At 64.4% G+C, this 20224-nt stretch overlaps 2 protein-coding genes across 3 annotated transcripts; both read right to left on the reverse strand.

Annotated features, from left to right (window-relative positions):
- Positions 1-1536: 1536 nt before the first annotated feature.
- Positions 1537-7177, reverse strand: CASTOR1 (cytosolic arginine sensor for mTORC1 subunit 1). Of its 2 annotated transcripts, XM_071445761.1 has the most exons (9): positions 6825-7137; positions 6642-6712; positions 4228-4421; positions 4002-4134; positions 3324-3447; positions 2663-2776; positions 2493-2575; positions 2279-2373; positions 1537-2198 (listed from the first exon to the last, which is right to left on the reverse strand). In XM_071445761.1, exons 1-9 carry the CDS (start codon positions 7046-7048, stop codon positions 2133-2135), a joined length of 1104 nt encoding a protein of 367 aa, XP_071301862.1. In that variant the 5' UTR covers positions 7049-7137; the 3' UTR covers positions 1537-2132. The 2 variants fall into 2 exon arrangements, with proteins under 2 accessions (XP_071301862.1, XP_071301861.1); XM_071445760.1 differs by having other exon boundaries at positions 4002-4421; positions 6825-7177.
- A 1030-nt stretch (positions 7178-8207) lies between these two features.
- TBC1D10A (TBC1 domain family member 10A) lies at positions 8208-19794 on the reverse strand. The gene is made up of 9 exons (XM_071445762.1): positions 19519-19794; positions 16273-16372; positions 13047-13154; positions 12792-12898; positions 11623-11737; positions 11343-11408; positions 10133-10322; positions 9711-9865; positions 8208-9517 (listed from the first exon to the last, which is right to left on the reverse strand). Exons 1-9 carry the CDS (start codon positions 19716-19718, stop codon positions 9125-9127), a joined length of 1434 nt encoding a protein of 477 aa, XP_071301863.1. The 5' UTR covers positions 19719-19794; the 3' UTR covers positions 8208-9124.
- Between the last annotated feature and the right edge of the window lie 430 nt (positions 19795-20224).

The following is a 20224-nucleotide window of genomic DNA, read 5'->3' on the forward strand; positions in this document are numbered from 1 at the left end:
AGCCTCGGCACAGGCAGCAGCACCCAGGACAGTCCCCTCTGTCCCCCTGGGTTCCCCTTCCTGGCAGGCGGAGCCCGCACCCACAGGGGTTTTCCCGTTCCTTGGAGGTGAATGGCTGCGCTCAGCGTGCCGAGGTGTGTCGCAATCCCGTTGATTTTGGTGACCCTCGCCGAATTTACGCATTTGGAGAGTTCAGCGATGGCACAGGACACAAGGCAGAAGTTAACAGCTCCTTCCAGGAAGAAGGGTGTAGCGCTCACTCACTTTTAGAAGTATTTTGCTTTCCCAGAATTTCCCTGCCCAGCCGCAACGACCTGCACGCTCTGCTTCCTCCACCCGCTGCCTCTGCCGACTCCTCCTCTTCCTCCTCCCCAGAGCGGGGCTCCGTGGGGCCAGGGTGTGCCCAGGACAGTCCCGGAGAGGTGGAGGAACCAGGAGAAGATCTTGCTCGCTCCACAGCAGTTTGTCCATCCCTCAGGCTGCCTCAACAGGCTGTTCAGCAGCTGTCCACTTGTGTGTCCATCCATCCATCCATCCATCCATCCATCCATCCATCCATCCATCCATCATCTGTGCACCCATCCAAGAATTCCTCCACTTGTTCAGCTATGCATTAACCTGTCTATCCATCCATCCATCCATCCATCCATCCATCCATCCATCCATCCATCCCTCCATCCCTCTCCTGCTGTGAGGGTGATCAGGGCTCCTACCCTCAGCTCTCCCCTGCCCACAGCTGGCCCTATGGCCCCCATATGTCACTGTCCCCCCTGGGCTGGGCCAGCAGGACACCATGGCGTGGCCACCCCGCTGATGGCAAGTGTGGTCAGGGCTGTGCAATAGCAGAGGGACAGAAATAGCTCCGGTGACCGCACGGCCAGCAGCAGTTTCTTCATCGCCGGGAGCGCGTCAGCGGCGTCCCATGACTCGGAGAAGGGAGCGAGAGAGGAAGGAGAGAGCCCCTGGAGCTGGCAGGAAGCTGGAGGCTGCAAGAGCGCGGGGCTGACGTGGGCACGACGTGCCAGGATGGGGGCACAGCCCTGCTCGGAACGTGGGAGAGCAGGGGATGGCTTTGGGGACAGGATGGGAGCAGAGGTCCCACCAGGCTCATGCTGGGTCTGGCTGAGGGCCAGGCCCCCCTGGGGGCACCCCCTGGCTGCAGCACCCCCAGGAGGGCACAGCCCCCACCCCGTGTACCCCACTTTGGCACAGGATGCCGTGCTGCCAGCAAGGGAAGAGGATGTGGGGACAGGTGGCAGTGTGACAGGGACACCCCCAGGCCTAGGGTCAAGCTCCTGCCTCAGTTTTCCCCCGGCGTGGCCCGGTGTGGGGCAGGGGGAGAGCATGAATGTGGGCCTGGTTTTCCCCAGGGTCAGTGATTTGCTGGGGGCTGCAGCTTTAACCCATTTATTCACCCAAAATACAGAGCAGAGAAAGTGGCCATGTCCCAGCCAGACTCTGTGCCCCTGTCCCATCCCAGCCCCTGCCACCAACACAGAGACCAGCTCTGGGCAACCTCCCTGGACTACACAGAAATAAAAATAATAAGAATTTTATTGACTTATCAAAAACTATGTGAAAATACAACTTGTGAGGAGCTGGGAGTCACTGTCACCCCTCCATGACAGGTGACAGCCAGCGCTGGCATTGAACCAGAGCCCCCTTGGAGATTTTTGGGGTGCCAGGGGTAACCCCAGCTCCAGGAATGCTCTCCCCTCCATGGGGCTGCTCCAGGGCTGTCCCTGAGCATCGTGGCCACCGCTCCCTTCCCAAGGGGACACATCCCATCAGCCCCAGGCTGTCCCCTATAGCACCATGGTGGCACATCACTGCTCTTTGGCATATCCCCCCGTGTCCCCTCCACCTGGACACACCCACTGTCCCTGGGCCACCCACCCCACCCAGGTCAGGCTAGAGGGAGAGGATGGCACCCAGGGACTGCCCCTCTCCTTGTGCCCACTGCCACAAGGCCACCACGTCCCCAAAGCCACCACATCCCCAGCACAGAGGGAGCGATGCTGAGCCCAGCTCTGTCCCGTGCTGGGGGATCATTAACAATTAACAATTAATGACAGGGGTGGGGAGCAGGGGAGGCGCCACGCTGGGACAGCCAGCCTGGGGACAGCCAGCCGCTATCTGCCGCTCTCCTGCCGCTGCTGCAGCAGCTGGATCACCTCAGCAATGCCCTCCTCGGGGACCTGCCGGGGGACAGAGCGGGTGTCAGCCTCAGGGGACACCCCGGGGCTGGCAGGGGTGCCCGGGGAGGGGCAGGGCTCACCAGGGCGTGATCAAAGTTGAAGGTGCTGATGTAATAGGCCGAGATGTCGGCGGCCGCCAGCGGCTCCGCGATCTGCGCCACGATGCCACACTCGTCTGGGGACAAAGGGGCCTCAGGTCACTGCCATGGGGACATGCGGGGACAGCAGTGCCCCACAGCACCCCCTGGGTGGCAGCGGCACGAGAGGGGACACGGCCACCAGGGCCACGCTCACCGAAGCCGAGGGGCTGCCCCCCGATGCGCACCATGCGCCACAGCTCCCCCGTGGAGCTGGTCAGCAGCAGGTCACTGGGAAAGCTGAGGGGGACAAAGGCAAGTGTCACCCTCTCCCTGAGCCCCCAGAGCCGGGGACAGAGGGACAGACGGCCCCAGGATGGCACCTACCGCTTCTGGGTCTCGGCATCCATCACGATGGAGATGTAGCCCTCGATGAGGGAGAAGGAGAAGAAGGTGATGGAGTCGAGGTCCTGGCTGCCGGCGGCTGCATCCCACGGGGGGCTGCCGAGGGGCAAGGGGACACAGAGAGGGGTCAAAGCCCCAAAATGGGGAGGAGAAGGGCGTGGTGGTGGCTTTGGGTGTCTGAGCATCATACTGGGGCGCTGCAGGGTGGGGGAGAGGGGACAGGAGCAGGTGTCCCCACAGGGTCTGCAGCTCACAGGTGACACCAGGTTTTGGGGCATTCTCAAAAGGCCAGGGTAACTCTGGAGCAGGAGCATGCCACCAGCAGGGACCCCATTCCAGGGGACACTGGAGAACCCCATCAGGAGCATTCCCTCTCCCCAGCACCATTCCCACTGCCTTTCCCAAACCCATCCCCTCCTGCTTTAGTCTCCCTCTTGGGATTTGGTATAATGGTGGCTTTGTCCCTTGTGTCACCTCGGGGTTCCCACCCCTCACAGTGCAGCTCCCGGGAAGACAAAACCAGTTTGGAAAACACACCCAGAGTCTGAAAACCCGCTGGGACCAATGACAGGGACCAGTGTCACTGCAGTTCAGGTCGCACCAGGCAAGAGGCCACCCCCACGTCCCCATCCCTGGGACTCACCTGTGGGAGTAGAAGAGGACGTCAATGAGCATGGTGGCGATGGCGGGCAGCGTGTCGGGGGCCACCGTCAGGACACAGAAGCGCGTCTGGGGGCTCTGCACCGGGTGCAGCGTGGGGCTGGCGGCTGGCAGGGGAACGGCCGCGCGTCAGGCCTGGGGACAGCTCGGGGACAGTCCCGCAGTGCCACCCCGTGGCCACCGCGCCCGCAGCCCCGAGTCCCTCGGGGAGCAGAGGGGTGGCCCGGGGTCCCAAAGGATGTGGGTACCACGGGTGGGAGCTGCAGCATCTATGTGGGGACTGGGGGGCCCCAGATGGGCATCTCCGGTGGGGTCTCTCAGATATGCAGGTACCACTGGTGGGAGCAGGAGCACCTTGGCAGGGACCTGTGTGGTCTTGGGGACAGGGTGACCATGGGGGTCCCCCAGGATGTGGGAACCACCCATGGGAGCAGCATCTTGGCAGGGACTGGATGGCTCTGGGACAGTGTGGCCTGGGGACAGGATGGCCTTGGGGGTCCCCCAAAGATGTGGGTTCCACTGGTGGGAGGTGGATCATTGCGTTGGGGACTGGGTGGCCCTGGGACAGGGCAGCTCTGGAGGCCCCTCAAGGATATGGGTACCACCGGCTGTGCTGGAGCACCTGGTGGCCCCAGGGGACACAGAGCCCAGTGTCACTCACGTGGCTTGGGCTTGAGGAAGCCGTTGCTGACATCATCGCAGGTGACAGGGACACACTCGCCACCCTCCTCCTTGTAGATGTCGAACTCCCCGGCCAGCGTGTGGATCACCACGGGCAGGTCCCGCTCCCGCACCTGCCCGGGAGCGGGATCAGCACTGCCACCCCTCCTCAGGGCACAGAGGGGCCCTGGGACGGCCAGCCAGGTGTCCCTGTGCCTGTCACTCACCAGGATGAAGTCGGTCTGGTATGTGGAGAGCATCAGCACCGAGACGTGGTGCTCGGCCAGCGGCGCGATGACCGAGCGCGCGATCTTGGTGACGCCGGTGGCCTGGCAGCCGGGGGGCTCCCGCCCGTTGGAGACCACGCTGAGCACCAGCCACGTGGAATCTGCCACCTGCATGAACTCGGAGGGTGGCAGCTCTGCAAGGGACAAGGGACACTAAGGTAGGTGGCTCTGCAGGGCTGGGCACAGCTGGACACAGAGCCAGGGCCAGCTCAGGCACTGTGTGCCACACTGTCCCCTGGCTGATGCCCCAGGCAGGATCAGCCCCAGGTGTGGGGACACTGGTTTGGGGGTGCAGATCCCCAGGTGGAATGAGCCAGACGGGGCTCAGCTGCTCCACACTGGGATCTGGCCATAGGGACCAGGGGGGTGAAGGCTAAGCCCCCCAAACCCCAAGATGTGTCTCTCCTCCCAGGCTGGGGGTGGGGGGTGTTGGCACAGGGAGGAGAGACACATCTTGGGGTTTGGGGGGCTTAGCACCACCAGGGCCGTGGGGCTGCTCAGCTCATCCTCTGCCCTCAGGAGCCCCCAGCCCCATGCCCACCACCAGGGATGTTCAGGGATGCACACAGGGCGCTGGAGGGGGCAAGGGGATGGTCACCCCGCTGCCCTGGGAGTCCCAGCACCTGGTGCCAGCCTGGTGAAGAGAGCCCAGGCTGGCAGAGGGCCACAGGTGCTTCCCAAAAATCTGCTGGTGTTGGCAGGGTGGGCATAGGCCAGCTGTCCTGCCTCCCACCCCCCTTGCTCCCACCCTCCTGCCCAGGAGAGGGCTGGCACTGCTGGGGCACCCCAGCACTCAGCCAGGCTGCTCCCTCCTCTCTGGGCTCCCCTTCCCAGCACGGGACGGCCCAGGGCCCCCAGGGGTCTCCAGTTCCACTCCTCCCATGCAGTAAAGGTGGGAGCAGCTCCCATGGGAGATCACACAAGCCCCCAGCCCTTCCATGGGCCGTGCCCAAGCCCAGCTGAGACCCCAGACTCATCACACCAGTGGGGGGGGGGGGAGGTCGCACAGGGAGGGTCCAGCACGCACTGAGGGGACCCCTGAGGGGACAGGCTCTGTACCCCGCTCCCAAACTCGGCCCGGGCAGGGCGGGAGCGGGGCCGGATCCAGGGCCCGGCGGGTGTTCCCAGCGCCTGTTCCTGTGCAGGAAGCGCCAGAACAGCCTCGGCTCCGGCCCAGCGCCCAGTGCTGGGAACAGGGGGGCGGGACAGGGACTCGGGGACATGGGGACCTGTCCCAGAGCTCAGTGTTAATTGCTTTTCAACACCAGCCTGGGCGAGGCTGAATGCAAGGGGACCTCGCTGTCCCTGTGTCACCCACCCCAGGGCTTTATCCTGATCCCGAGGGAATGGGGGGTGCAGCTCTCCTGTGCTGGGGGTCCCCATCCAGCCCGGCAGCAGAGGAACACGGGCAGCCCCCAGCCAAGGGGGGTTCACAGGGCACTGCGGGGCCATTGTTCAGCACTTCCCGCCCTCCCCTCGGGATTGAGGAATATTTGTCTGCAGGCCCCAAAATAAAACAATACATGGGGAACAGCTCTGGCTCTGGGAGCGGGGAGAGCCCGGGACACGGTCCCGTTCCACAGCACAAGGAGGTGAGCCTGGGACCCAGCCGTGAGTGCCCGTGGCCGGAGCGCTGCCCCTTGTTCCTTGGGTCACGGCCAAGGCTCCGCTGCGCCCAGCTCCTGCGGCCAAGGCAGGAAGGTTTGGGCGTGGGAAGGCGGACCGGGATCCGGACCCTCCGGCTCGGCCCGTCGGGCCGGTACCGCGGCAGGGCTGGCGGCGAGGGTGATGCACGGCACGCGCCGGGTCACCAATGGCACCTCCCTGGGAGAGGGACTGGCTTGGAAGGGATCAAATGGCCCCAGGACAGCCCAAAAGCTGCCGGACAGGGCTCACCCCTGCCAGCCTGGCTGGGCCTGTGCTTTGCCCTCCTCAGCCAAAGCTGCAGTTGGCCCTCGCAGGGAGGAGGGGCGGGATGAAATCGGACGCGGGAACGATGACAGGAGCGCTGCCAGAGCCTGGAGCGCTGCCCGCGGGCATCCCGGGAGGTGCCTGCGCCCTGCCGGGAGCACCCGGGCTTCGGGTGGCACCTCAGCCCGATGCCACCAGCCGGGGGGCAGCGCTGCCCGGGAGGGGCTGTCGGAGCGAGGGCAGCCACGCCGGGAGAGCCTCGGCCGGGCAAGCCGGTACATCCCCGGCGCAGGCGCCGAGGGGACGGGACGGGCACGTTCCGAGGGAGCCAAGCACAAGCCGGGACTCGCTCCCTGAGGCCCAGGCGCGGAGCCGGGCTGGGGACGCGCACAGCCCGTGCCTGCGGTGCCATCCCGCCCTGCCAGGGGGCCGCCGCTCGGTACCTTTGAAGCCCTCCTCGTCCAGCATGACCGTGTAGTCCTCGGGGGTCTCCGTCAGGCTGAAGAACTTGCATCTGAAGCAGAAAAAATCGGTGCTGCTGACCTCAAAACCGCCAGCGTCTCACGGGGCCCGGAGTCGGGGGAAGAAGAGGAGGAGGAGGGTGGTGGGGGGAGAGAAGCCGGTACCGGCAGCGCTGGGGCAGGAAGAGCAGCTTGAGCAGCGGGTGCGTGTAGAGCCAGAGCCCGCGGCGGGCCAGGCTCAGCACCCGCACCCGGTGCTCCAGGATGTGCAGGTCCATGGCGGCCGCGCCGCCCCGGGAGCCGCCGCCGCCGCCGCTATAAGGGCGGACACGGGACCGCCCCGGGATCGGCCCAGGACCGCCCCGCATTGCCCCGGGACCGCCTCGCATCGCCCCGGAACGGCCCTGGGACCGCCCCGCCTCGGTTCCTCAACGCCCTGTGACCGCCCTTATCGCCCGGGGACCGATCCGGGAACGCTCCGCATCTCGCTGGCACCGCCCTGTGACCACCTGCCTGGGCCGGGACCGCCCCGCATCGCCCAGGGACCCGACCCGGCACCGCCCAGGGACAGGCCCGGCACCGCCCCGCACCGCGAGAAAGGCAGCGAGCCGGGCCCGGCGGCCTGGGAGCAGCCCCGGTTCAGAGCCCCGGGCTGCCCGCACCGGAACCTCGGAACCAGCCCCAGTACAGAACTCCATGGTGCCCAAACCCGCCCAAATTCAGCGGCCCGGGGTGTCTGGAGCAGCTCCAACTCAGAGTCCCGGGGTACCCCCGAACTGCAGCCCTGGGGGTGCCTAAGGAAACCCTCTGGGAGCCACTGCCAACCCCATCCCACCCCCAACCCCAGCACCCAACCGGGTCCCACACACTCAACACCAGGCCTGGAGAGGGGATTCACCAAACCAGGACCACCCCTGCGAAAAGGGGGTTCTGGAAGGAGGAATGGAGGTTTGGGCAGAATTCCTGCCTGCCAGAAGGAGACAGATGGCCTGGGCACCATTTTGGGATGGGAAGCTGAGTTCTGGGGTGTCACGGGATTAATTAGGGGTCCTCTGGCTCTGTTCAGCCACAGGAACTGTGACAGTGGGAGAGGGGGAAAGGCCTGGGTGCTGGAATGGGAGTGCACCAGAGCCTGGCCGCCACCACTATCACAAGCTGGGACAGGTCTCAGTCTCCTCCCATTCCACTTCAAAGGACAGCCCCAAGGCTGGGTGAGACAGCAGGGCTGGGCCACCCTCTGCGGTGACAGAGCAGTGACAGAGCAGTGACAGCAGCGTGGCCCTTCCCAGGACACAGCCCAGCACCTGCCCCCCAGGACAAGGGCAGCCAGGGAAGATGGGACCCAGGGAAGGGTGCATGCCAGGGTCAGTGCCCAGTGCAAATGGGATGCAGGGGAGGGTGCTCCACAGGGACAGAGAACCGTGGGTAAGGTCCAGGTCAGGGTGCCCCCCAAAGCTGGCACTGGTGCAGCAAGTGGGAGGTGACACCACCCTTGCCTCCTGCCACCCTCCACCCCCATCCCAGGCCGAGAGAGGTGGGAGCCAGGGCTGCGCCTTTACACACTCGCTTTATTGACCCCTTTGTACAAAACTGCTTTTCCCGCTTTATTTTACAAACCCACCACCCACCCTCGGGGAGGGCAGGGTGGGCAGAGGGGACCCCACAACCAGGGAGCACCTGGCTGCTGCTCACCCACCCCGTCTCACCTGCGCTGGGGCCCAGGGGGGGCAGCAGTGGTGGGGCGAGCCCTGGCAGGGTAAACACTCCCCCTGAGCTGTGGGGAACTTGGGGATGGGAGGGGATGGGATGGGGGGGCTTTAGCCCCAAAACTCGGCATCAAATCCCGCTGCCTCTAGCACATCCTGCCTCGGTCCCTGTCCTGCCTCGGAGGAATAATAAATAGGCTCAGTGAGTAGGTAAGTTGGGTACTACATAAAGGGCTACAGCTTGATATATCCTCACTAGATAAGAGGGGGGCGAGGGGTCCCAGGGCTCCTCGTGTACCCCCAGTGCCCCGCGCCAGGCCTAAGTGCTCGGGAGCCGGGGCTGGGGCTGCCCAGCTGGCGCAGGGTGGGGGCTACAGGGGGGACCCAGGGGGTGATGGGTCGAGGGGCTCTGGGACGGGGAGAAGGGCCCGAGGGGCAGCCCAGCCCCCCAGTGTGGGGAGGGAGCTCGGGTGGCTCAGCCACCCCCTGCCCGGGCTCCCACCGCTCGTGGTGCCAGCACCCTGCGGGGTGGGCACCCAGCGCAGACCCACGGTGTCCCCTTTGGTCACCACACCTGGCCAAGCTCCACGGATGCCCCGAGAGGGCCACGCTGTTCTCACGGAGCCGCACAGCCCCCCTGTCCCATCCCTCCAGCTCAGAGCCCCCAGCGCCGGGTGCCAGGGGTCCCCCTCGGTGTCCTCGCGCCCGGGTCCGTGCGCAGCCCCGCTGAGCCCGGCTGCCCGGGGTGTGGGCCGGGCCCTACAAGTACGTGTCCTCGCTCTCCCGGGAGCTCAGGCTCTCCTTGGACTGGTGGTGGGGGGAGACCTGGGGGTGCAGCAGCTCCCGGGTCGTGCCGGGCGCCCCGTTGCCCTCTGCCCCGGGGCCGTTGGCAGGACTGGCCGGGCCCTTTTCCCGGCTCTTCTCCTTGCTCTTGCGGGCCTTGGGCACGGGGGCGGGCCCGGGGGAAACGATGATGGAGGGGACGGGCTCCAGCGCCTTGCGCGGCGCGGGCTCCGCCTCGCTGATGGCCTTGGCGCCGTGCAGGCGCGGGGGGGACTTGCATTGCAGCTCTCCGTGCGTCTCCCGCCACTTCTTCAGCTGGATCAGGTGCTCCCGCTCGATCTGACGCTCCGTCACCGGCAGCTCGATGACCTGCGAGGACACTTGTGCCATAAGCGACAGTGCCACCGGGGCTGGGTGTGGGATCCCCCTCAGGGCACAGGCCACCGCTAACCAAGCTTTTTGGGAGCTGCTTCCCATGCTGCACCCACCCAGGGACAGCCCAGTCTGGCAGCACCGGCCAGCTGGGCGGCACTGGGCCCCCACACCGTCCCCAGCACCTCACCTCCTGCACCAGGAAGGCCTCCTGCATGATTTTGGGGCTGAGGGCCCTCAGCCTCTCCATGGTCTCATACTGGCCCTGGCAGGATTTGAGCTTGTCCGAGGAGCCCAGGGTGTGTTTGAGCAGCACCAGGCCCACCCGGAAGATGATCTTCACTCCTGCAAGAGGAGACACGAGGCAGTGAGTACCAGGCAGGACAGGGTGACACTGCCACTATGTCCCTCAAATGCCGTGGACCAGCAGATTCCAGTCCCACTAACAGTCAGGACATGCAAGAAGGTGAATTTGGGATGGAAAACAGCCCACCTCCACCCCAGGCATGTGGCTGCCCCAAACCTGCCCTGCTACAGGTCCCATGGCCGTGGGGAGTGCAGTCACCCCAGGAAGAGGAGGAGGATGAGGAGGAGGATGGTGGGAGCTCCCACCTTCACAGAAGAACATGTCCCAGACACGCAGGACGGAGCTCCAGGGCAGCGTGCGGGAGAAGGCGCACATGAACCACTCCGTCATGTACAGGATGGGGTCAATCTTCTGCTTGCTCAGGTGCTTGTAGGCCACAGGTGAGACCTTGTGCAGCAGTGAGAAGAGGATCTGTCCGTCCAGCTGGATGGCTTCCTGCAGGGACAGGGACCAGCATCCCAGTGAGTACCCCAGCCCTGGATCAGCCCCCAGCCTGGCCCCAGCAGGGGCAGCCAAGCCTCTACACCTGATATTGGCAGAGCTGTGTCCCATGGATGCTGCACTGAGACCCCCATCCCTGAATGTGAAATGCTTCTGGGAGCCAGAGCACAACAGGGAGACTCTGGGAATACCCAGGCCCTCCCCAGACCCTTTCTTTCCCCACGGTGAGGAGCTGGACAAGTTTTTGGCCTGGAGATTCAGAATCATGGAATGGTTTGGGTGGGAAGGGACCTTAAAACTCATCACATTCCACCCAATTGCCATGTGGTACCTTCCACTATCCCAGGGTGCTCCAAGCCCTGTCTAACCTGGATGAAAACACTTCCAGGGATAGAGTGGCCACAACTGCTCTGAGCACCCTGTGCCAGGGCCTGCCCACCCTGCCAGGGAACAATTCCTAATTCCCAAGATCCCATCCATCCCTGCCCTCTGGCAGTGGGAGCCATTCCCTGGGTCCTGTCCCTCCATCCCTTGTCCCCAGTCCCTCTGCAGCTCTCCTGGAGCCCTTTTAGGCCCTGGCAGGGGCTCTGAGGTGTCCCTGGAGCCTTTTCCTCTCCAGGTGAGCACCCCCAGCTCTCCCAGCCTGGCTCCAGAGCAGAGGGGCTCCAGCCCTCAGAGCAGCTCCTTGGATTCCTCTAGACTTGCTCCAGCAGCTCCAGGTCCCTCCTGTGCTGGGCCCCAGGGCTGGGGCAGCTCTGCAGGTGGGGTCTCACCTGGGTGGGGCAGAGGGGCAGAATCCCCCCTCCCCTGCTGCCCACGCTGGGGGTTCAGCCCAGGACACACAGCCAGGGCATGGCCAACCCTCACCCAGCAGCACCCCAAAGTCCTTCCCCCCAGGGCTGCTTCTGATCCCTTCATCCCCAACTCAGACTGATCCTGGGGGTTGCCCCAACCCAGATGCAGCACCCTGCAGGTCCCTGCCACTGCTGAATGCACCATGAACCCTTTACTCACCAGTTTCTCGCTGTAGTAGCCAGGGAGGTACTTCTCACAGATCTGCACCAGGCACCAGAACGCTTGCTGCAAGCCAAGGGACAGCAGGTGAGCACCCAGAGGACATCCCTGCAGCCCACTCCCTGCTCCCAGGGACCATGGGAGAGGGTGGGGAGCAGCAGAGCACCCCTGGGGCGCTTTGGGTTGCCCTGAGCTGGGCACCCCTCCCATCAGCACCCCCCAAAGGGCCCCACACCCTCTGGGAGGTGCCAGCTCTGTCCCCTGAGCCGCGTGCCCATACCTCAGCTGGCATGTGCATGAGCAGGACGGCGGCGATGGGCGCCTGGGCCTGGCAGTACCCCTCCTCAGGGCGGTACAGCGTGTACGCCTTCAGCACCCGGAACAGGTCCTGCTGCCTGCAGAGACAGCGGGCACGCACAGCTGGGCACACACGGCACGCACAGCTGGGCACACATAGCTGGGCACACACAGCTGGGCACACACGGCACGCACAGCTGGGCACACATAGCTGGGCACAGACGGCACACACAGCTGGGCACACACAGCTGGGCACACACGGCACACACAGCTGGGCACACATAGCTGGGCACACACGGCACACACAGCTGGGCACACACAGCTGGGCACAGACGGCACACACAGCTGGGCACACATAGCTGGGCACACATGGCACACACAGCTGGGCACACCAGGCACACACAGCTGGGCACACGCGGCACACGCAGCTGGGCACACGCGGCACACACAGCTGGGCACACGGCACACACAGCTGGGCACACATAGCTGGGCACACACGGCACACACAGCTGGGCACACCAGGCACACACAGCTGGGCACACACAGCATGCACAGCTGGGCACACAGCTGGGCACACACGGCACACACAGCTGGGCACATGGCAGGCACAGCTGGGCACACACAGCATGCACAGCTGGGCACACGGTGTGCACATGGCCCAGCAGCCTTCCCCGTGCATGCCAGGCATGAGCCTGGCTCAGTTCCTGGCTGGGATCCCTTTTCCACACAAACCCGGGGCTGCAGGACACAACAGCTCTGGGAAGCTCGGCCCACAGAGCACACATCCTGCCTGGATCTGGGAGTAGAGGCATAGAGACAACCACCCTGCCAGAGTGAGCCACGGACAGGCAGGGACCCAGCTGCAAGCACAGGGGCACAGGCACTCCCCAGCACATTGGGAGCAGCATTTTCCTGGTGAAATGGAGGGCACAGGCTGCCACCTCCTCCCTCTGCCCTCCTGTCATGGCAATTCCCACCCCACTGGGTGTCAGAGCTGGTCTGAGCTATCCTGTTTTCAGCCAGTGGATGCTCTGCAACTGTGGGAGTATAGGGAGGACACTGGGGACACGAGTGTGGCTCCATGAGCTGGGACAGACAGTGCCCACCCCATCCATGGCTGCTGAGGGCTGGACACACAGTAGCTCCACATACCCATGGCCTCCACGTGAGACGAACATCTCATGGAAGGGGAACTGCCGATGGAGATCCCGCTCGATCACATCCAGCCACTTTGGATCTCCTGTGAGGAGGTCCAGTTCCTGGGGAGGGAAAGATTGGGGTGAGCAACACCCTTGACACCCCCCCCGCCAGATGTCTGAGATCCTAACATACACCCAAGCCTGAGCAGGAGCCACCCCAGCGCTGCCCCCTCCCTGGTGGAGCAGGAGGGTTCCCAGCAGGACTCACATCAAACTTGCCCATGTTCTGCTCCAGCTTGACCTTGCTCCCAGACAGGTACTGCCAGGCACGGCCCCGCAGCGAGGGCGGGATCCCCTTCTGGCACCGCAGCCGGATCTGCGGGACAGACACAGAGACACAGCCGTGAGGGGAAACACAGAGCGCTGCAAACAAAGAGACTCCCGGGCAAGGGGGGAGCCAGGCCAGCACAGGCTGGGCCCCTGCTGCTTCCCAAACAAGGAGAAGTGTCCCTGAGCCCCTGGGATGCAGGGATGCCAGCTGGAATGGCAGTCAAGCACCAGCAGCACGGGGGAGCTGCCAGAGGCCCAGCAGAGGCTCTGTGGCTTGCAAACAGCTCCAAACAAGCCTGGCACTGCCTCAAAGGCAGATCCTGCTGGGAGCTGGAAAAGCAAACACTGGAGTCAAGGTGGGGAGTGAGTGGCTCTGTCCCACATGGGAAGCACTGAGGACACAGGGGAGGCTCCCCAGCCCCCAGTCCAGTCCCCCACCCCCCCCTGTGGGGCCATGGAAAGCAGGGATGTGCACCCTGAGCAGTGTCTCAGCCTTTCCACCTGCTCATCCTGGGCAGAAGGGCAGGTCTGGTGCTGTCTCCGTGCATGGGCAGATCCTGAGGCCCCTGGAGGCAGCTCCATACCCACAGTTTCCTGTGCCCCTGGTTTCCCTGGCACTGGGCACCAGCCAGGACCAAAGTCCAGGCGAGGCAGTCGGTGCCTACCCTGCGTGGGGAGCTGACCCAGCTTAGCCCTGGAGCTGCCTACACCAGCAGGGACCAAAACAGAGCCCCCAGCATCCCACTCCAACTGCTCATCACAGCAGCAGCTCCAAATCAAGCAATGATGGAATGGTTTGGGTTGTCAGGGACATTAAAGACCATCTCATTCCATGGGCAGGGTCACCTCCCACTGTCCCAGGCTGCTCCAAGCCCTGTCCAGCCTGGCCTTGGGCACTGCCAGGGATCCAGGGGCAGCCCCAGCTGCTCTGGGCACCTGGGCCAGGGCCTGCCCACCCTGCCAGGGAACAATTCCCAATTCCCAATATCCCATCCAGCCCTGCCCTTTGGCACTAGGAGCCATTCCCTGTGTCCTGTCCCTCCATCCCTTGTCCCCAGTCCCTCTGCAGCTCTCCTGGAGCCCCTTTAGGCCCTGCAAGGGGCTCTGAGGTGTCCCTGGAGCCCTCTCCTCTCCAGATGAGCACCCCCAGCTCTCCCAGCCTGGCTCCAGAGCAAAGAGGGTCCAGCCCTTGGAGCACCTCTGTGGCCTCCTCTGGACTCTCTCCAGCAGCTCCACATCCTTATGTGTCCTTTTCCCCACAGTCCTCAGCCAGGGTATGCAGCAAGGTGGGCCCCACAAGCCTGGTGCTTTCCCCACAGTCACCCCTCACAACACCCTGCAAACCCTAGCACAGCCTCCCCTCCTCATGCCCCTGCTCGGGTGGCACATGCCAACTGTGCCAGAGCCCTGAGAGCAGTGGCCAACAGCTCCCAAATCCTCTCCTGCCTGCCCAGGGCTGTGTTTCCCTGTTTGCTGGAGCAACTGAGGAGCAGGTGGTTGTTTCCAAGCACAGTTCCATCACCTCCCCAGGGGGTTTGCTGCTCCCTCACTGGTTGTTTGCACGGGCAGGTTCCTTTGTGCTGGCAGGAAACACAGGGGACGATGCCCAGGGCTGCTGTGGGGAGCTCCATGGCTGCTGACAGCTCCCATTTCCAGCCAGCTCCCCTTCCTGCTGACTGAGCTGCCAGGAAGGAAACTGCCTCGCTGGGTTTTGGTTGGGCAGCCCCTCCAGCTGGCCCAGCCAGCTCCTCCAGGGCCGAGCAGCTCATCCCCTTGGACCCACGTGGGGTCCCACTGTGATCTTCCAGGACTGGGAGTGTGTCTGGGCTGAGGGATGCTGAAAGCAAGGTGAATCTGGAGTGCTGCCCGGGCTGGGAGAGCAGTGGGAGCTGCCCACCCACACGTCTGCCCTCCTTCCAGCACGCGGTGCTGGCACAGTGCAGCACCATGAAGGATGTGGGGTCAGGCTCAGCTGGGATCGGGGCCAGGCAGGGAGCATTTTGGGATGCTGGAGCTGTGCAGGTGTGAGCAAGCCCAGCAGGAGCTGGCCCAGGGATCCACGGGCTGCCTGCCAACCCTGTGAGGCAGCCAGAAAAGTACTGGGGTTTTTCAGAGGCTAGGGAGCTCCCCCAGAGCAGCAGGGACCTGCACCAAGCAGGCTCCTGCCAGACCAAGGATAGTTGACAGCATCCAAGGCCAGGCCTGGCAGCCTTCCCTGAGCAGCCCCAGGGATACAGGCACAGAGCAGCATTCCAGAGCAGCCTCTCCAAAGCTCCAGGCATGGATTTTTGCTGCAGGACAGACCATACAGCACATCAGCCCCATGGAGACTCCCAGAGGCTCGGGCCAAGCACAAGGGAGCTGCTTTGCCAGGCACAGGGCTGCTGGAGCCCTCACCCCATCCCAGAGGGCACCCTGTGGCACACGGCTGGAGAGTGGTGGAAATTACCCATGGAACAAAGCGCCCGCCTGCCGTGGCCCAGAAAACTCTCCCAAATCCTTTAAGAGCAGCCAAGAAACAGATGAGGGATTCCGGTGTCATTCAGCAGGCACTGAGTAGGGACAGCACTCTGGGCACACTGAGGAGACTCTGCCAGCATGGGGAGGAGGATGAGGAGAAGGCCCTTCCGCCACTCTCTGGCACTGCTGTCCCATGCCAGCAGCCTCACTGCTCCCAGCAGACACATAGCAGCAACCCTGGACTTGCTGCATCCCAATTCCTGCCTCATCTGCAGGCTCAGGGATCAGGGAGCCCAGCAAACCAAGCCATGGAGTCAGCACACCAGGAGTCTCCCAGGACCCCCGTTTGCAGACCAGTGTCACGCGCATCAGACTCAAACATTTCCTACACCGAGCTTTTTTTGGTCTGCAAGATGCTCAGAACAGAAGTTTCCATGAGCAAACAATTCCCATGGCTGCCTGTAGGCAGCCAAAAAAGCCCTAGGAAGGCTCCAGCCCGGCAGGGAAGAGTTGGAGGCAGAAGTAGGCTCCAAGTTCCAGTTTCCAAGGGGAGTGAACAGCCCATTCAAGCCAATAGCATCATGCAAAGGCACCCAGACACCTGTCTGCAGGGAACCAGTGACACCAGGCTGCTCCAAAGGGACACCGCTGTGCCTGGCTGTCCCTCACTGCCACCTCCCAGAGGTGACAAGGCTGTCACTTACCTTCTTGTGTTTCTTGGCCATCCACTTGTCCCAGTTGTTGAGCATATCCAGCCACTTGGACTCCCGCTGCCGGAGCACCTCCAAGGGCACCTCCTCCAGCCTGTGGGAGCGGGAGGAAGAGGCCGGTCAGTGGGTGCCTGGCTCTGTATGGTGCTGAGCCCCCTGGCCTCCTGAGCACCCTGGGTGCCCCCCATGCCCAGGTGGCTGCACCCCTCAGGGCGCAGGGCTCAGGACATGCTCGGCAGCTGCCGGAAGCGCTCGCCACCCCTGAATGAACTCACTGCAGCAGCAGAGCAGCTCAAACCTCTCAGGAGCAGCCTGCACTGCACACAGCACATGCTGCAGCATCCCCAGGGACACGCCAGGAAGGTGAGGGATGAGCAAGAGCTGATCCCTGTGGCGGGGCCCAGCTGCACGCAGAGAGAGCCGGGGCCATAAGCATCGTGTCATTCACACAGCTCCAGCCACACTGCACTCCCAACGCCTGGCGCTGCTCCAGGCCCGGCGCCGAGCCCGGAGCAGGGTCCCTTAGGAGGGAGGGGAGTGTTTTCCAGAAACGGCTCAGTCTAGCCAGGGAATCCGATTTAACCCTGCTGAGGCAGGGGGGATGCTGCTGAAATGCCGAAGCCGGCACCGCGGCCTCCAACCCCCCGTGGCACCACATCTGTGCAGAGATGGGTGACAGGCACCTCGGGCAGGCCCAGGCAGGGACATCCAAGGAGAGCAGACGCTCCTCCAAGCCATCAGTGAAGACTTGATGCCTGCTCAGGCTCTGCTCCACACTGTCCTGTGGCCACGCCAATCTCAGGAAGAGTCAGATCCTTCCTGAGGACCCGAGGCCAGTGGCCTGGCGCTGAGCATCCTCCAGCAGCCAGCCCCACTACAGGACACGCAGGCCCTGCCTCCTCCCTGCACATGCCGAGCCGGAAAGCAGCGGCAGGGTGAGCCCAGGGCCGCATCCAGCTGGCAGCGCTGCCCCGCGCCCTGCCCAGCCCTTCCAGCCGAGTCCCACCCACCGCAGCGGGTCGGACGGGGCGAGCGCGATTGTTCCGAGAGCAAACCCGCTCCCAAAGGATCTGCTTTGCTTGGCTCCCCACCCTCCCCAGCACGGCCAGGCATGGCCGGCAGCTCCCCAGCCCGGCATGGGGATGGAGGCAGCGCTGGCCTCCAGCCGGGGCTCCGCGAGGCGTGGGAAGCTCGGGAGCGCGGGACGCTGGATACAGGAGCTGGCTGTGGGCCTGCTGGAGCTCTGCCAGCACAGACTGGAAGCTGTTCCCAGCTGATGGCTGCTTGGCAGCGGGCAGGGAGCGAGGACCGGCTGCATTTCATATGGCCCAGGCGGGAGGGTGCGGGCACTCCAGGCAGGGAAGTGACGGATGCCCTGTGTCGGGAATGCGTTCCTCTGCATCCACGCTGGGTGACAGCCCCACAGCTCGGCCCCTCGCGGTGCCCTCACACTGCCCATGGATGCTCGGATACCCTGCCTGCCCTTCCTGTGCTTCCCCTCCCAGCAGGGCAAACCCAACTCCGGCAGCCACAGCAGGAGGTCATGTACTCCCCTTCATCCCCTCCTGGACAGACAGTGAGCCAATAAAGGCCTGGAGCAGGCCAGGATTGGGCCCCAGCACATCTGCGGGGTGCTGCAGGAGGCTCAGTCCCCAGTGACTGCAGCCACCATACTGTCAGCACCCTTGGGAGCAGCCACTGGCCTCCAGCACCACGACCTTCATCCAGAGCTGCTGCTGCCTGCTGCAGGGACAGGGACACCCACCCCAGGGACAGCCACAGGAATGACAGCCAGGACAAGCGTCCCCTAAATGTGGTGTGTGCTCAGGACAGGGTACAGCACCACGGGAAGGAGAGGCCACACCACTCCCACAGTGCCGAGGGACAAGGTTTATCACCCGGAGTGATGCACCTTGCCCAGCACCAACATTCCAACCTCCAGCACCTTTTCACCCCACAGACCCACCCGGTAACACCCACAGGCTAAGGGGAGTCAACACTGCTCCTCACAGACAGGGAAACTGAGGCACAGCTGGCACCAGAGCGCTCAGGTGGGCAAAGCCCAGGGAGCACGCTGCAGGCGATGTCCCAGCAGGAGAGGAGCCGGCTGCCACGCGCTGCTCCCACTGCCACCCCGACTTTCTCTGGGCGTTGCTGTGAAAGCAGGGCCAGGAAGGCAAACGCCAAACACGCTGCCGAACCAGCTCGACAGCAACAGCACATTCCTGGGTGTCAGCACCACCCTGGGGCCTAGCGCCTCGGGTTAGCCTCACTTCCTCCAAGGGTTTCCTCCGCGGAGCGGGGTGACCATGGTGCCCAGCATGCCAACAAGGGGCCCTTGGAAAGACACCATGGCCTGGCCTCCTTGACTTGACAGAGGCCAAAAGTCCACTGGAATCACTGCCTGGAGCTGACCAGACACTGACCTCGTGTGCTGGCAGCTCCCTGACCCCAAATGGGGTGGACACCACTTCCCAGCCATTCACTCTCTTCAGAGGGAGATGGGACAGCTGGAACAGCTTTTGGGCTCTTCACACAGCCATCACAACATCATGGAAGGGTTTGGGATGGAAGGGACCTTAAAGCTCATCCAGTGCCACCCCCCTTTGGGCAGGAACACCTTCCACTGTCCCAGGCTGCTCCCAGCCCCATCCAGCCTGGCCTTGGGCACTGCCAGGGATCCAGGGGCAGCCCCAGCTGCTCTGGGCACCCTGTGCCAGGGCCCTAGCACCCTCAAACGGAACGATTTCTCCCAGATATCCTATCTAACCCTGCCTTCTGACAGAAGGAAACCGTTCCTCCTTATCCTGTCACTCCAGGTCCTTGCCCAAAGGCAGGAGTCCAGCTTCCCTTGCAGCCCCTTTAGGCACTAGAACGGGTTCTAAGCTCTGCTCGGAGCCCTCTCTTCTCCAGGCTGAACACCCGCAGGTCTCAACCTGGCTCCCTTGTTCACATCCCGGCTGCTGCGGCCTCTGCCGCGGGCACGAACGATGCCTGACAGCGGTCCCGGGCGGCCCCGCGCCCAGCCCGGGGGCGGCGGGGACAAACCCCCCGGGGCGGGGAGAGCCGCGGCCGGCCCGGCCCAGCCCCAGGCCCGGCCCTGCGGGGGCCGAGCGGCCGGAGCCGACTGGGCCGGGCCTGGGGCGGCTCCTCTGCGCCTCGGTGCCCCAGTGTCCCCCCGGCCCCTTACGGCCCCGGCCCCGGCCCCCCCTCACGGTTGCCCCTCGCGGCCCCACTCACGTCCCCTCGGCGCCGCGGCTGCCCACGATGAAGCCGAACTTATCGACGCGCCGCTCCTCGGGGCCGCCTCCGTTGATCTCGGAGTCGGAGCCGAGCGAACTAAGCTCATCGCCGCCAGGGTCGGCGAGGCTCTCGCGGGTGCCCGCCAGGCTGCGCCCGCCGGGCGAGCTGGGCCCGCCGCCCCCGCGGCTCTTGGCCATGGCGGCGCCTCAGCGGCGGCGCGGCCGCTCCGCCATGCCGGGACACGGCGGCGGCCACGCCCCGCTCCGGCCACGCCCCCTCCCTGCACAGCCATTGGGCGGGAGCAGGGACTCGGCCAATCAGCCGCCGGGATTGCGGAAAGAAGAGCCCGCCTCCGAAGCTGATTGGTCGCGAGGACGAGCAGAGCTGTCCGTCAAGTGCCGGCGGGTGTCGGTGAGGGGCGGGGCTCCGTGCGCCGGCAGTGGGGCAGCGCTGGGGCGGGAGGCACTGGGACCAGTACGAGACATAACGGGAGGCACTGGGACCAGTATGAGACATAACAGGATGGACTGCGACCAGCATGAGGCATAACGGCATGGACTGGGACCAGTATGAGACATAACGGGGCTGTACTGAGTTCTGCATGAGATATAACGAGCTCTGTTGGGGCCAGTACAAGCCATAATGAGCTGTACTGGGACCAGTACTGGCCATAACATGCTGTACTGGGATTGGTATGAGATAC

The sequence above is a fragment of the Agelaius tricolor genome, unplaced genomic scaffold (genome assembly GCF_023055355.1).
Source record: "Agelaius tricolor isolate 1412-34295 unplaced genomic scaffold, bAgeTri1.0.p SCAF_20, whole genome shotgun sequence".
Classification (NCBI taxonomy): Eukaryota; Metazoa; Chordata; class Aves; order Passeriformes; family Icteridae; genus Agelaius; species Agelaius tricolor.

What these genes read in the sequence shown, in the direction of transcription:
- CASTOR1 (XM_071445760.1), bottom strand. Translation starts at nt 7,048, where the DNA reads ATGCGAGGCGGTCCCGGGGCAATGCGGGGCGGTCCTGGGCCGATCCCG. An exon ending in GGACGAGGAGGGCTTCAAAG is followed by an intron (nt 4,422 to 6,641) that starts GTACCGAGCGGC and finishes TGTCCCTTGCAG; the next exon opens with AGCTGCCACCCTCCGAGTTC. An exon ending in CTTCCTCAAGCCCAAGCCAC is followed by an intron (nt 3,448 to 4,001) that starts GTGAGTGACACT and finishes TTCCCCTGCCAG; the next exon opens with CCGCCAGCCCCACGCTGCAC.
- TBC1D10A (XM_071445762.1), bottom strand. Translation starts at nt 19,718, where the DNA reads ATGGCCAAGAGCCGCGGGGGCGGCGGGCCCAGCTCGCCCGGCGGGCGC. An exon ending in GTCTCACGTGGAGGCCATGG is followed by an intron (nt 11,738 to 12,791) that starts GTATGTGGAGCT and finishes CTGTCTCTGCAG; the next exon opens with GCAGCAGGACCTGTTCCGGG. An exon ending in GCTACTACAGCGAGAAACTG is followed by an intron (nt 10,323 to 11,342) that starts GTGAGTAAAGGG and finishes CTGTCCCTGCAG; the next exon opens with GAAGCCATCCAGCTGGACGG.